We start from the raw sequence: 15,224 nt of genomic DNA, 5'->3' as shown, positions 1-15,224 counted from the left end.
GAATCTTGAAAACTTTTTGGTTTTCAGAGTGAACTAAACAAGGCCTAGGTTCTGTTGGCTTTTCTTGGCTGTATGAACAAACATGACCTATAGTTAGGGATGAAAACGTATCGGATACGGACGGATATCACCGATATCATATTTCTGGTTGGATTCGGATTCGAATACGGATAATGTCAATCATGTCGGATAAGATATAATTGGATGTCGACATCATAAATATATGATTTAAGTATTCGGATACAGATATGGTATCGGATGTTAAACATTCGGACTCGGATACGGACAGATCTAAATATCTCTAAACGAATTCGGTCTCGAATACGGTCGGAAAATATCCGTACCGTTTTCATCCCTACCTATAGTGCTCCGGGGTATATGGTTCGGGCATCAACAGCCTACCGTACCACGTTGCTCTTGCATACGGCGAACCGTTCTGATCTTGCCGTCCTTGTCCAGCCAGGTAAGGCTCTCGTGTCGTCATCACGCCCGTGTCCATTCCGAAAACCACTCGTTTCGGCAACGGCCGACGTGCACGGTCAACGTGCGTACCCAAACACCAAGCACCAGCGCCCACCAATGAACCCGGCAGACGACGCTGCACAGCAGCGTGCAACGCGTCGCGTGTTCGTCGCGATGGCGTCCCTCTGCTACGTTTTATTGTACCCGCCGATAACTGCGCTCCAAAGCCGATAACAGCTATGATCACGACAGACTTGTTCCCAAGCGTGGCGGCCTCCTTAACTGAACACGTTCTCGTTCGCGTCGGATTACTTTAATCCCACCCCCGCTCCAGCTCCCGCTTCCACTTCCACTTCGACGACGACGACTGTGGAAGCGTAGTAATTTAATCCCAGATTTGGCTCGCCGTTCCAGATCTCCGTCGGCGTTTGTTTGTCCCCGTCAAGGTGGAGCGAGCGATGGCGGAAGTGGAGGCGCCGCTCATCGCCGAGGTGGAGGGGGAGGAGGGCCTTGGTGGCTTCCGCGGGGGCTCCGCGTCCGCCGGAGGGGGCCGCTCTGGCCTCGGCAACGGCGTGCGCGGCGCGAGGCAGTACCACCGCCGCTCGGACGCGCTCGCCTACGGCGACCGGTACCAGAAGGCGGCAGCGCTCGTCGACCTCGTCGGTTCCCGCTCCGCCTCTCACTGCTCTCGCACTCCCCTCCCGCTTTCCTTCGTTAAGTGGAATGCTGTGATGCTTTGCTTGCTGTAGCTGAGAATTGAGGTGCTGGTAGCCTGCTAGTGGCGGTGAGATAGTGTGCTGCTTGTGGAGTGGACGAATGTTGTCTGACGAATTCCCTGTTCGAGAGTTGAGTGCTTACGTGGTGAGATGCAACGTTGAGCTCTGGGTTGCGGGTTGTTGCACACAATTTGTTTCAGAGTTTGTGCTCTGTTTAGAACGTCGATATGAAGCTGAGGTACCGCTTCATGTGCCGTTTATGTTAGTTTCTGGTGGTTTGGAGTGTTGCGTTCTCTGGGGATACTTAACTGTTTGTTCATATGGAGCAGCATTTTTTTTGAGAAACCACGAGGGGTTGCCCTCTACTGGATTTTTATTGAAAGCAATGAAATAGTAGCTCCAGCATTTAGGTTCCAGTGCTTTCAATGTTAACCTGAGTGTTTGGTTGCCATATGTTTGATGCTTGTTTGAAGATGATGCACTACTGTGCTGTATTGTAGGATTTGGGGTAGTTGTGAACTTGTGATGTTGTGTGTAACTAGTGATTCGACAGTTACGTTGTCAAGAAGTATTTACAATTGACACATAATTTTACCTTACCAGAATTTACATTTTTACTACTTACCAAAAAGCAAGATTATTCCTGAGAGCTGGTCTGTAGTTACTGGAGGCAAAAGGCACTTTTCCTTGACAAGAAATGAACAATTAGCGATGAAGCTTATTTGTCAACCTGAAATAGTTTTTGTTGTCATTTCCTGTGGCATGTATGAAAGTCTCAGTAAAGTTTTGGTTTACAGGCAGAAGATGGTGTTGGTATCCCTGAGGATGTCTTGAATGACACAAGGTTTGAGAGGGCCATGCGGTTTTATTTCGTGTATCTCCGATTGGATTGGCTCTGGTCACTTAACCTATTTGCTTTGATTCTATTGAATTTCCTAGAGGTCAGTTCCCAATATTTGCGATCTCCATTTGTTATGCTGTGTAAGTTCTTAGGTCAAGATTGACCTTTTGTTACTCATAGCTGAAACTAGACATCTTGAGTGTACCAAGTTTGCTTTGGCCAAAATAATGACATGTCATCACAAGGACCATCACAACAATTAATGAGAGATATATATATTTTTTGCATTTTCAGAAGCCTCTCTGGTGCCAAAAATACGCCACACATACTTGTGACCAAAGGGATCTTTACTTTCTTGGGCAGCTGCCATACTTAAGCAAAACAGAATCACTCATATATGAGGTAAGGCTTCCTTGACATGTGTTGTGCTTCAGTGCCCAGGCAAGAACTTATAGTGACTCAAACCTTAAAGCATTATTATGGTCAGTAGTGTGTTTCAGGGCATGTATATTTACCTTCAATTACCTGAAGTACTTTACAATTTTTCAGACTTTCAGTTAGAGTTGTGCTATCATAGTATGCAATTGGGCATGTTTGAATGAAGAACAAATAGTTTCTTATAAGGAGTCTGAAAATCAGGGCTTTATGTTGCTTACTCTTAATTTCAGGTGCTTACCCTTGTCATTCTTGTCTTGGATATCTTCTACCCACTTTCCTATGAAGGTTTAAATATATTCTGGAAGAACTCCATGAACAAATTGAAGGTAACACATTTGTCTTCATTTATGTCTTCTTGGGCACATTTCTGCATAGATCTGAGTGCTTGAATATTATTAATTTTTGTGGTTTGAAACAGTGAAAGCAGGTTTTGATACACTATAATATCTTTATCCCGTAAAACACAAATTGGCATTTTAGAACGTGTAGCTAAACTTTGGTTATCAACATATTATGCATATTTAAACTGTATATATGAAAATGTGGTGTAAATCTGTCTCAAGAAATTACTTGCATCATATATATTAGGGCGGCTAAAGTTGTGTTTTTGGAGACCATGCCAATGACAAACATTAATTTTCTTTTATGTATAGATGACTAGGAACAGTAAATAGAGGCTAGCAGAGTAGAGATCAGATGTCTCAAACATTTGGTAAGGCATAGATGCTGATTGAAAGAGTTAAAGTAGCTTCTATACATTGCGATACAGATATAATGACTACAAGTAGAAAATAAATATCTGTTTTTTACTTTAAAGCTACCCCAAGTTCAAAGAGAAATTTTACCTCAAAAAGTAATGTCAGCAAAATGATTTGAAATATTTCTGACCCTTGTCCACCACGACACAGTTTGGCAAAATAGAGCACCAATTTTAAGAAAGTAAATTTAGAAATGCGTGCTTGATTTTGTGATAATTTAGTGTAATTGTTATGACCGGCATCTCATATAAGAGGAGATAAACAGGTGGCTAGGAGTAGCCGAACAAGACTAGGTCGGCGTTGGAGGGGGCTGCAAGCCCAATTACCTATATATCTATTATTATTAGGAATAGTATTATTATTAGGGAGTAATTCATAAATTATTAGAGGGGAGAAGGATATATATATTTGTAAGACTCTGAGATAATTAAGCAGAAAACACATTGTTTTCTCGGCTTCCCAAGGGAGCCGAGAGTTCCATCTAATCCCTGCCCTAACTCGTGTACGCAAGTAACCACGGCGCCGCCGTGCCGTCTTCCTCTGCCCTCAGGCCACGGCCAGCAATCTCCCACACATACAACCTTCGTTCCATCTTAGGAAGAGCTAGGAATCCTAACAGTAATCTTGTAGTGCGTGATAAACTATTCAGTCAGTAGCATACTAGCTTTGCAGGGCTAGATCCTTCTGAGTTCTGCATTTTAGATGAAGCTGTGTTCAGGGCTTCAGGCATAGTACTTCTATTTTTCTTGTTTTACTAGTTCTTATTGTTAGAGATTTTCTCTATGCATGATTAACACTCTGCTTTACTGTTAGCTTGCCTGTCCCCTGGGAACTATCCCAGCATGCCTTGGCTCCTGGGCGTCGCCTGGGTTCCTCCCCTGGCTAATGACCCTTTACTTCCTAGTCCTAGCTCTCTTCTATAAAGTGTACTCTGTAATCATCCTTTGATGAAACCAAGATTGCTGCAATACACATCTGTTCTCACTTGTCGAGTTGGGTTTGGGTATGTGTTTTTGCTGCTCCAGTCATTGTAATTTGTTCATGGTTCTGGTTCGCGTTGCAGGTTCTTCTTCTCTTCATCTTAGCATGCGACATACTTGTGTTTATGCTTAATCCTGGACCTTTCAGAGTAGCTCCGTACATTCGTGTTGTATTTCTAATTATGACGATCAGGTACGTGTTTATCTGCTCAAACTGATGCTACTTCTGCTACCATAATGAACATAGTAGGAGGGCTTCCAACCAAATCCATGTATAACTGGCATGGAGTATAAAAGCCAAGTGGAGAGCCATGTCATACTGTTTAGAAATAAGGAACTTGAGACACGTGCACAGAGCATGCTCATTGTTGGTTAAGGACTGCTGTGTTTTTGATACACTGAGTAAACATTCCTTTTTGCAATAGGGAACTGCGAATGTGTGCTGTTACGCTGGTTGGTATTGTTGGGACATACCTTAATGTTTTGGTAAGGTTTTGTTTTTTATACCACTCATAATATCATATGCCTATAAGTTTGTTGTGCGCATTATCTTTTTCAGTTTCATCATACCATTTTGTCATCGGCATTTGTAGGCTCTGTCACTGTTGTTCCTATTATTTGCAAGCTGGCTAGCCTATGTAACATTTGAGGACACGCCACAAGGAAAGATCATTTTCACATCATACGGTACAACGTTATATCAGATGTTTGTCCTGTTCACCACATCCAATAATCCTGATGTATGGGTCCCTGCTTACAAGTAAGCTGCCATCACTATTCCTGAAGAGTTTGATAATTCCTTCAAAATCACTCACACATGCTCACACATCTCTTGATTAGGAGCTCTCGTTGGAACGCCCTCTTTATTGTTATTTATGTGCTGTTAGGAGTTTACTTCCTAACAAATTTAATTCTTGCTGTCATTTATGATAGCTTTAAAGAGCAGGTAGAATCCTTCCTTGGATCATAATTCTCTTGAACATTAGTATTCTTATCTTCTGAATTCTGTTGTGTTCTTGATATGCCAAAATGTAATTTGAATGCATACATGAAACTTTTTTGGTGATCCAGCTTGCAAAACAAGTTGCTCAAATGGACTCTATAAGGAAAAGTATTCTACAGAAGGCATTTGATCTCATCGACACTAATGTGAGTCCTTTTTTATGTTCTCTTGGACATTGATGACAATCCAATTTAGCAGTAATATCTGTTCCCTTTTTTTGTGCATCAGGGTCAGGGCTACCTTAACAAGGAACAATGCATATCATTACTTGATGAGCTAAATAAGTACAGGTAACTAAAGTGTCTCCTTTCACTCTCTGGTGCATTATATCTTGTCAAATCTTCCTGGAAAACTGTCCTGCTCATAACCAAATTATATTTTTCTTTCAGTAAGGATAGTATGATACTAAATTACTAACTAGTATCAGTATATTTATTCTAGCACTCTAATTATATCTCAGTATTCATAATCTGAACTGTCTTTTAGTTTTATCTCCATAATTTACTATACACCTTTCCTACTCTTACTTATACCCTTGTCGGTGCCCGCTTTGTTGTTGCTGTGCATCATCTTATGCTGTTTGTTTTTTAGTTTTGCACTTTTGGTTGGCACATAACAACATTTTGCAACAGCACTTATGGCGGTCTTGAGTTACTTACTTGAATCTTTCTTTATTAATTGAACATAGTAGCCAGTAGGGATCCAACATGCTAAAGATTTAACATTTGATGTACACATCATTGAATTGCTGGTGGCTTTTAGATCATCATGTCTGGAACCTCTTTTTAGGTCGTTGCCCAAAACCTCAAAGGAAGATTTTGAACTAATCTTTGCCGAGCTTGATCGGAGTGGTGATTTCAAGGTATGATCCCACCCCAAACACACACAAAAGGGGGGCTACTATAATAATTTGGTATATTGGTTATATATTTTTTTGCGTTTGTGATTTTTCTGAAGGCTTATTGGAATTTTGATTTTTTTAAAAAAAATAATGTGTCTTCGATATTCAAAATATTAGCTTGAGATGGAATGTTATTGAGCTCCAAAATGTTTGTGTTAGCTACTTAAATTTTTAATAAGTTGTGTGGTATTTTTCATGTACATTTGAATCTCTGCCATTTATAAATCAGAGAATGAATTATTTGTCTAAGTTTATTAGCACCATGATTAAGAAAAAGTAGGCCTTTCGAGTGCTCCATCTGGTGGAACAGACCAGAGTACACCTGCTGCATGCTCATGTTTAAGTATTTGTGCAGAAATCTTTGGCTTCTCTACTTTCTGAAAGTTTTCAAGTTTTTGCACTGTAATTAAAAAAACCAGAGAAATTAAGTAAATTTAAAAAAACCTTTGATTTTTCAACACGTAAATATGCTTGCATATCATATCAATATTGATGATTCTAAATCATATACCCTTATGCAGGTTACCTCCGAGGAATTTGCTGACCTGTGCAATACTATTGCAATAAAATTCCAGAAAGAACCACCAGTATGTTGACTGCTTCAATTGCTCATAATTCTGTGTTTATCACGTGTCATGAAAAGTGTGCTCATATGTGGACGAGGCTTGATTCAGTGTCAAACATTTGTGTTATGTACAAGCACAAGCTATAATACTGTGAAAGATATTTGAACTCATAGTTTTATGAAATCATATTCTTACAACAAATCTATCATTTTTCAGGGCCTGTACCTATACTTGTAGTGCATAAATGATAGTGCTGTTATGCTCAACCAAAAAGGGGGCATCAAGGGTCTGATTTGATGCATTGTTCCAACTACTAACAATATTGCCAGCTTTTTTAAAAAAAACTAACAATAATGCCTTAGGATTTGTGTATTTAATTTTTTGGGAGAGCAGAAAAGCACTAACTGTCAGCAATAATTCGATTAGGAAAAGATATGTCTACCACTAATACAAAACTGATGTTTTTTCAGATCAAAACTAGCGATATTTCAATCATCTACTTTTATTGTTAACCCCATGTTGTAACTGGCAGTTTGACTGGTTTGTATTTTTGTTTTCGTCTTTGCAGCCTTCATATCTGGAGAAGTACCCATCTTTCTACCATTCACCACAGTGTGAAAAGTTGAAGTCCTTTGTACGGAGTCGCCTGTTTGAGTATATTGTTGTCTTTGTTCTTCTGGTGAACCTAATTGCTGTCATTATTGAAACAACGGTACAGTGGTGCAGCATTATTTCCTTTTTCCACATTTCATATTTGTCTCAATTTCAAATGAACAGTCATATTTTCTTAATGTTTACTTGGCTGGATAAAATGACAATTTGACCAGTAAATATGATTGTGATCTATAACCTTCATGCTTCTGACTTCTTAGAGGTCAAATGTATTGAATCTTTGAAATGCATGTAGCGAAGCTTCAAATTATAAGTGTTTCTTTAACAAATGAAAAATATGAGAGCAATTCTTTGTATTGGTAGAAGGTAAACTATCATGTTTTGTTCACTAAGTATGTGTTCTATGGTAAATATATCAATATTTTTTTGTCTGGCGTGAGGAACCTTCAGAAAGGTTGGTTTGTTCATGTTCATGTTTACACATGTAATATGATAGGATTATATTTCTACGTACATTAACAATTGTAGTTGAAGAGTCTACATTAGTTTTACTAGTTAGGTTAGTTATTCTGTAAGACAAAAGTAGTTTTGAAGCATGAAGTAGCTAACTTTCTTTATTTGTCTCCACACCATCCCATCTCATGTCTCCTCCATGTCATGAACTTGTATGACGTATCCACCAAGTGCAGCATATTTTCCAAGTGCTGGATGCCATGATACCACACTCACAGGCGGAGGGTAGTGGCGGCCAAACTGGGCGCCGGCCCCCCCTTCCTCCATGCTAGCCACTACTCCGTATATCATTGGTTGTTGTCTGATTGGTGGCTGCTGCAAAACAATGAAGAAGAATAGGATGGCTTGTACGTGTAGGCCTTAAAGACTTGAGGAGCATAAAGAATAGACCATGACTGAACCAAGCCTTAGCTTGTACATAAAACTTGACCATACGGTGCAAGATGCTAATATAAGCTAACAGCACTACAGACACATCATCAGTCTAACGAGCTGCCATAGCCAAGCAAGCAAAGACAACCCAGAAACGTTGGTTCCAAACGTAAGCATGCCGCCGTGGAGGTAGCTATCTGTCAGGTCACTGACTCAGCCACACATCATCGGTATAAATCCCCCCCCCCCCCGCCGTGGAGGTAGCTATCTGTCAGGTCACTGACTCAGCCACACATCATCGGTATAAATCCCCCCCCCCACCCCCCCCCCCCCCGCCCGCCCGCGCGCCTTGCTTTTATGTCAGGCTCCGCCACTGACCACACTGATCATGACTTCCCAGATGATCTTCTGGGTACTCATATGATGATACAGAATGCACACAAAACAAAAATGAAATATGTATTCTTGACATCTTTTTGAACAAGAGTTCTGCCACTCTGCCAGAACAGCAATCGTTACAAAATTTTATGAGGATTCCCCACCATGTATATATCCTTTTACTGGCATGGTGAAAATAAGCAACCTATGCTTGTTTTGTTCCATTCAAAGCCTTGATTGTTCGATGTCGTGTTTCTGCTGAAACAAAAAATATAATAGATACTTCTTATTTTCTTAATGCAGTGATGCACAGCATATTTGAAAGACAAAAAAACATAATAGATACAATAGTGTACCTTTCTTTTACAAATATAAATTGAAATTGAAATTAATGTAATAGCACACTGAGAGTTTGAGACAAATAAAATGCCATCTCTTGGCTGTGATCTTTGCAGCTAGATATAGAGAACAGCTCTTCACAGAAAGTGTGGCAAGAAGTTGAATTTGTCTTTGGTAAGTATATTGTGGTGAACATGTCCTTAATCACTCTGATGGAATTTATAATGATATATTGTGGAGTCTTTGACTTTCGAACTTAAAGTCAGTCTCTTTGTTATTTATGCCACATTCTTCCGGTAGTCTTTTGCACTTAATTTGTCATACAACATTGCTTTTTGTTCTTGCTGCTGTTCCAAAATGTAGGTCGTTTTGATATTGTCCTAAGTCAAACTTTTCTAACTTTGACCAAGTTAAAAAATATATATTAACGTCTAAACTACCAAATAAATGCTCTATATCTCATATTTCATGGTGCACTTAATGAAACTAATTTGATGTTCTAGACATCGGTGCATTTTCTATAAACTTGGTCAATATTAGAAAAGTTTGTCTTAGGACAAAACCAAAACACCCTACATTTTGGAATGGAGGGAATAACATACAGCCATAGTACTGTTGCAAATATGAATCAGTGAAATGGTTTGTAGCATGTCATCACAATGGAAAAGGCTGCAGTAAACATCTAACTTTCAAGTTTTAAAATGAAAACATCTACATCATTTCCTAAATACAATTACAAAAAATGAACTGGTTCTCGTTATGATCCATTTTTTTTTTTAAAAAAACCCTACAGATCATACCTTAGCGTCCAAAACATGCCGCTCGCAAAAAAAAAAAGCGTCCAAAACATGCCAACATTTTCTATTGGGGGTATCTTGGTCCAGTTACTATGCATTTCCCTAGAATAATTAGTAAATTGCACATGCCTACAAAATCTCCACTAGGTGCATACGCTGCATGACTTACATGGACTTTAACTCCTCTCATCTGTGATGATTGCATGCTTTTGGTCCAAGTTATGACTGCTAAGTATATCCTGAAAATAGGTATGGCCTTAGTCCTTTTTGTTAGGTTGCTAAAGTCATCAGGCTATGAGTGGCTTTTCATTTTTCATGTGCGAATGTAAATTTGCAAATTGCAATGCTTCTGCACATAAGCACTGCCACAGTAATATAATAAGTTATAAAATACCTTTTTTTTTCTTTTCTTTTGTGAAGCTCATAAGAAAGATATGCTAAATATGCGAGAACCTGATTGGCTATTTGTAGACTGGTCATTGCTTTTGCTTAGTGAGGCGACATATTGCCTCCACTTAAATTGCATCTCCTACATTTCTTCATTTTTGTCACCCTCCTATCTTTCCTGTTGACACTTAGCTGAGCATTTGAAGTGCTTCCTTGGTGCTATGTCATCCTGGAAGACATTATTCCTGAAACATTTATTTAACCATATATTGTGTTTCCGTTATTACCATGAATGCTAATACTAATCTTATGTTGTAGGATGGATCTATGTTGTGGAGATGGCACTCAAAATATTTTCATTAGGATTTGGCGCCTATTGGATGGAGGGTCAAAATAAGTTTGATTTTGTGCTTACTTGGACTATCTGTAAGTGTAACCTCAGTTCTAGAAGAGTTCATTGTACTGTTCCATTTTTTTTCATTTTGCATTACATTAAGAAAAATCCACTTGCACTGTGAAATATTTTGGTTCAAAACATTAGCTCCATTTTTACAACAAAAACCTGTAAATTCGCTAAATCATGCCTTGCAGTGACATTTTGTAAGAACAGAAATCTATATATGCTACATAATAATGTGTATATGTCTATAGATAAGGTAGTAAGGTGCTGATTTCCAGTGGTTAGTCTTAGATCTGATTTGATTAGTAATCAACTTAACTAATCATAGCCATGTTTTCTTACAGAACAATATGATTGTGCCATATGCATGATGCTTGTTAAATTTTAAGATTTTTTCTATCCTTTTTTAGAACACACAGGAAAGCTGCATATCCTTGCATTAAGAGGATAACATAAGAAGGCAAATATGTAAAAAGTACAAGTAAAAATAAAGGTAATAAGCTACAAAAACAACAATATAGTTTGTCTATAAAGCCTTCTGAGCTACAAAGACACCTTTTCTCAATATTCGGGGAGTTTGCATACATCTCCTAAAGTCCTCACTGTAAATAAGTTCACGACAAGATGCTTGACTTGAATTATTTATTTCGTTTCTATGAGGGCATCTTCTGAAGTGATAGTGATTTTTTTTTTAAAAAATGAAGTGTACTAGTAAATGATTGTTGTAGTATCTAACTTCCCATTTCCCTGTAGTTATTGGAGAGACCCTGACATTTGCCTCCCCATCAACGCTTCCTTTTCTTTCAAATGGAGAATGGTAACTTCACTGTTTTGGATGCACTACTTTCAAATATGCCTAGAAGTCTAGAGGGCTTAGAAGTCCCTAAATTGTGGAAAAAAATCAACATTATGCATCTATTTTAAGCTATTATTCAGTTTCCTTTATATTGCAAATGCAAGTCAAGAACCTGCCACCGACACAGTTATGTTGAGCTACATGTACTGATGGTTCAGGGTGTACTCCCAGAGTTGCCCTGTGCTGTACACCTGTACTCCTAAGAATTGTAAATTCAATATTTGTGCACTTAAACAGGTTTCAAGATAATAGAGCACTGAGAAAAATCTGATAACATTTTGTTGTTGCTTGCTGTAACAATCTTGCTGTCAAATATGTGATTCATTTTCCTTTGATTTTTCTGTTAACAGGATTCGATATCTTCTCCTTGGAAGGATGTTGCGTTTAACAAGAATTTTGTTGCAAGTTCAGCGTTTCAGAGCATTTGTTGCGACATTCTTTACCCTCATGTCTAGCTTGTTGCCATACTTGGGGATTGTGTTTTGTATACTCTGTGTATACTGCTCCATTGGTTTACAGGTCCTAATATAATTGTGCTTTGCCGTGATAAACTTTATGCATAAACTAGTTTACCTGAGAGCTTAACTATTATTAAACATGTACATTTATGGTTAGTTATCACAGCTGTCAAGTAAGGATTTTAAATTAAATCAACAGTCTGTAAAGGACTGCAATTTACTGATTCAGTTTAGTTGAACACCTGTATAATAACTACATATACCTGTTAGCTAGATTTTTTTTCCCCTCTTTGATCACAAATTACTTGTAACACCTGTTGCTTGGGCTTTTCCTGAGCTGAACTGCATGCATTGATTTACCATAGGCATTTTTTACATATCTGTTTTCATAAGATGATAGTTGTGGCTCTTTTGTTTGCAGTTTTTCGGTGGCATCGTGTATGCAGGAAACTCGAAGTTGGAAGAAACAGATCTCTACGGGAACGAGTATCCTTTTTTTTTGTCTTAGTCTTCACTTAGACTTCTACAGTTTGTCCTGGCTCACATAGCCTCTATACTATATTACTTTAACTATGAAATCAAAATGTACTATGCCCAGTACTGTCAAATTTTCCCTTGACATATATAGTTATCTTCTTTTCAACTTCAATGACTACCCAAGTGGTATGGTTACTCTGTTCAATTTGTTAGTGATGGGCAATTGGCAAATCTGGATGGAGGTAAGAATTCCGCACGCACCCTTAAACTGCAATCTGCTTTCTTTCTTGACCCATCTCTTTTAGGGGTCTGACATGTAACCAGTTTGTTATGCACGTCCTTTTATTTTGCTTGACTTGATTTTCTAAAATCTAAGGAACTTGCTTGAAATAATTATGTCTAATTCCCGGAAACTGCCCCCTAACTTTTCATGGGTTCTGGATTGTCTGTCTACACGATTATTAGAAGATTTCTGCCAGAAGTATTGACACAATTTTGTATTGGAGATGACATTTTCTCCCTAACCTTTCCCATTCTTTCAGAGCTATGCACACCTGACTGGAAGTTCTTGGAGCCTGGTTTATTTTGTCAGTTTTTACCTTATTTCAGTATTACTGCTGCTTAATCTGGTAAGATATTGATTTTTTTTTTATTTTAACAGTTGGTCCAGGCTTCTGCATGATATAAATTTTCTAATTTCCGTAACAGAAACTTTGTTAGTTATGATTGGTTTGTGATTAGCTTTAAACTTTATTCAGATTTCAGAAATGATACTTCCAACTTCCAAGTATTCTTTTAACCTTTTTTTGTTATTAGATGTCTTGTCACCATATGGTCTTGCCTTTTGTATTTTCAGATTGTGGCATTTGTGTTGGAGGCATTTTTTGCTGAGATGGAACTAGAGAAAGCTGGAGAAGCTGATATGCAGGTTAGACGAGTATTTCTGCTCAAAACAAATTATCATTACTGTACTGAGAAAACCGGTGTAAGTCAGTAATTAACTAAGGAATTACTGGTAGCATATTTGCTAATGAGGCCAGAATGCTATCCAGTTCTCATGGTCACTTTGTCCTTTGACTACTCTGATATACACAACTTCACAGTATTGTTTTAAAAAGTTTGAAAATTCGCTTCTCACTACTAAGAGGTTTAATTTCACTAGGTTTGATAAGGGAATTTATAATGTAGCACCAACGACACATTTGGCACTAGTAGCGTGACTTCAGCACGTTTTACTGCACCAGCTACTTGGTGAAGAACTTGGCACACTTAGATTTTTAAAAACTTTCTTATCATTTTGTCACCATTTTACTTCATTTGCCAACCAATTATTTCACTAAAAGCAGCTACACAGATCATTGTATCTAATTTCAAGGGCATTTGTCCACCCTTGCAGGATTCTACCCCCGAAGGAAGAAACAAGCGGCGATCCATGCGGTAATTAACTGAACTGTATTTGCGAAGTCCTTCATACCTTACTGTTGCATCCTTTGCTTACAAAGTCCTGACGTGCTGCAGTGTGAGGACGAAGGGTACGATGGTTGATATTCTTCTGCACCATATGTTGAGCAATGAACTTGATGGATCCCAAAACTCGGATTGATAACTCATATTAATGGTACCAGACTACTAGTACTACCCTGCTTTTCTTTAATTTCGACCACGGCTTCCATTGTGAACACCTGTCTCATCTCTGCTCTACAGCATATGCATATCCAAAGACTTCGATTGGTAGTATATATACCATTTGTATAGCTTAAAAGTGACAACTGATATTGACACACTACCAGAATTTTCTGCTTCTCCTGAGCTCCTAGTGTTTTACCGTTCAAAATTATAAGAATCCCATGTGCTATGACTAGTGATTGTGTTTTACTACTACTTAAAAACACCAAGAGAATTCCATCTTTTTTGTAGAAGACAGATGCTTATTTATCTGCAATTTCAGTCAATATATATACCCCTACATTTTTCGTTATCCTTGTGATTTCTGACGGTATGGAATATGCCGTATTGAATATACACTATTAATTGCATTAAGCAACTCGCATCAAACGAAATAAAAAGTTCTGGTTTGACTCTTCAAGATTTTTGGAATAACTTATAATTTAGGATGGAGGGAGTAAAAACAATGTATCTAAGAAAACAAAACATCTCATAATTTAGGGCATATTTTATTTGTCTCGACAACGCATCTAGCGTTAGCCAATGTTTGTCTAGTGACCAATTCAGCTTGAGCATATACCATTGCTCGAGAGAATCGATTGTTCCGGTTTTCGAGCAGTTTTTTTTTTTACTCAACTGGAGGGGCCGAGGCCCCTGCAGAATTTTATTGAAAATAAAAAGAATAATTACAGAGTTACAAAGTTACAAGCAGGGTGGAAAAGCATCTGGAATCAATTACAGATTTTGTATCCATTGATCATAGGGCACTGCGAGTCTTTGTTTGACCCTGAAGGATACAAGCCGTAGTTCCTTGCAATCATGAATTGATATCTGGAAAGCCAGGAATGAGATGGTTTTCGAGCAGTATGGATCGAGGTGTTAAAATGTTGTGGCGAGCTGCCGATCGCAGGAATTATATTAAAAGAGCTAAATGCATCAAGGGTCCTTGAACTTGTAACTGTATGTCACATAGGTCTCTGAATTTTAAAAATATTTCTGGTCCCCTAAACTTATTAAGTGATACATATAGGCTCCAACTTTGAAAATGCATTTCTGGCCCTCTAAACTTGTTATGGGGTACACCATAGGCTCATACTTGCCACGCGTGCAATTTTTTTTGTTGACGTGGTGTTGCAACATGGCGAAAAAAATATGCACCAACTCCTCCCTAAAACCCAATCCGTGTCGCCATCATCAGCGCGAGAGATGCCTTCACATAGAGGTACTCGTCACCAGGAAGGACAACGAGGGGAGCATCAGGGGCTAGAGGGTGAGATGACGCGTCGTAGAAAAAGCACGACCCTA

At 38.6% G+C, this 15,224-nt stretch overlaps 1 protein-coding gene across 1 annotated transcript; it reads left to right on the top strand.

The window, feature by feature from the left end:
- On the top strand, positions 682 to 14,232 carry LOC8061863 (two pore calcium channel protein 1). The gene is made up of 23 exons (XM_002458269.2): positions 682 to 1,121; positions 1,976 to 2,119; positions 2,314 to 2,421; positions 2,688 to 2,783; positions 4,279 to 4,388; positions 4,621 to 4,681; positions 4,789 to 4,955; positions 5,036 to 5,141; positions 5,267 to 5,344; positions 5,427 to 5,488; positions 5,988 to 6,060; positions 6,621 to 6,686; positions 7,234 to 7,377; positions 8,996 to 9,053; positions 10,382 to 10,489; positions 11,217 to 11,280; positions 11,670 to 11,838; positions 12,199 to 12,263; positions 12,406 to 12,496; positions 12,797 to 12,883; positions 13,111 to 13,182; positions 13,651 to 13,691; positions 13,773 to 14,232. The coding sequence occupies exons 1-23, from the start codon at positions 921 to 923 to the stop codon at positions 13,855 to 13,857; spliced, it is 2,256 nt and encodes a 751-aa protein (XP_002458314.1). The 5' UTR covers positions 682 to 920; the 3' UTR covers positions 13,858 to 14,232.

This window comes from Sorghum bicolor, chromosome 3 (assembly GCF_000003195.3).
Source record: "Sorghum bicolor cultivar BTx623 chromosome 3, Sorghum_bicolor_NCBIv3, whole genome shotgun sequence".
Classification (NCBI taxonomy): Eukaryota; Viridiplantae; Streptophyta; class Magnoliopsida; order Poales; family Poaceae; genus Sorghum; species Sorghum bicolor.
Note: the sequence above shows the minus strand (reverse complement) of the source record. Positions and strands in the feature narration are given on the sequence as shown.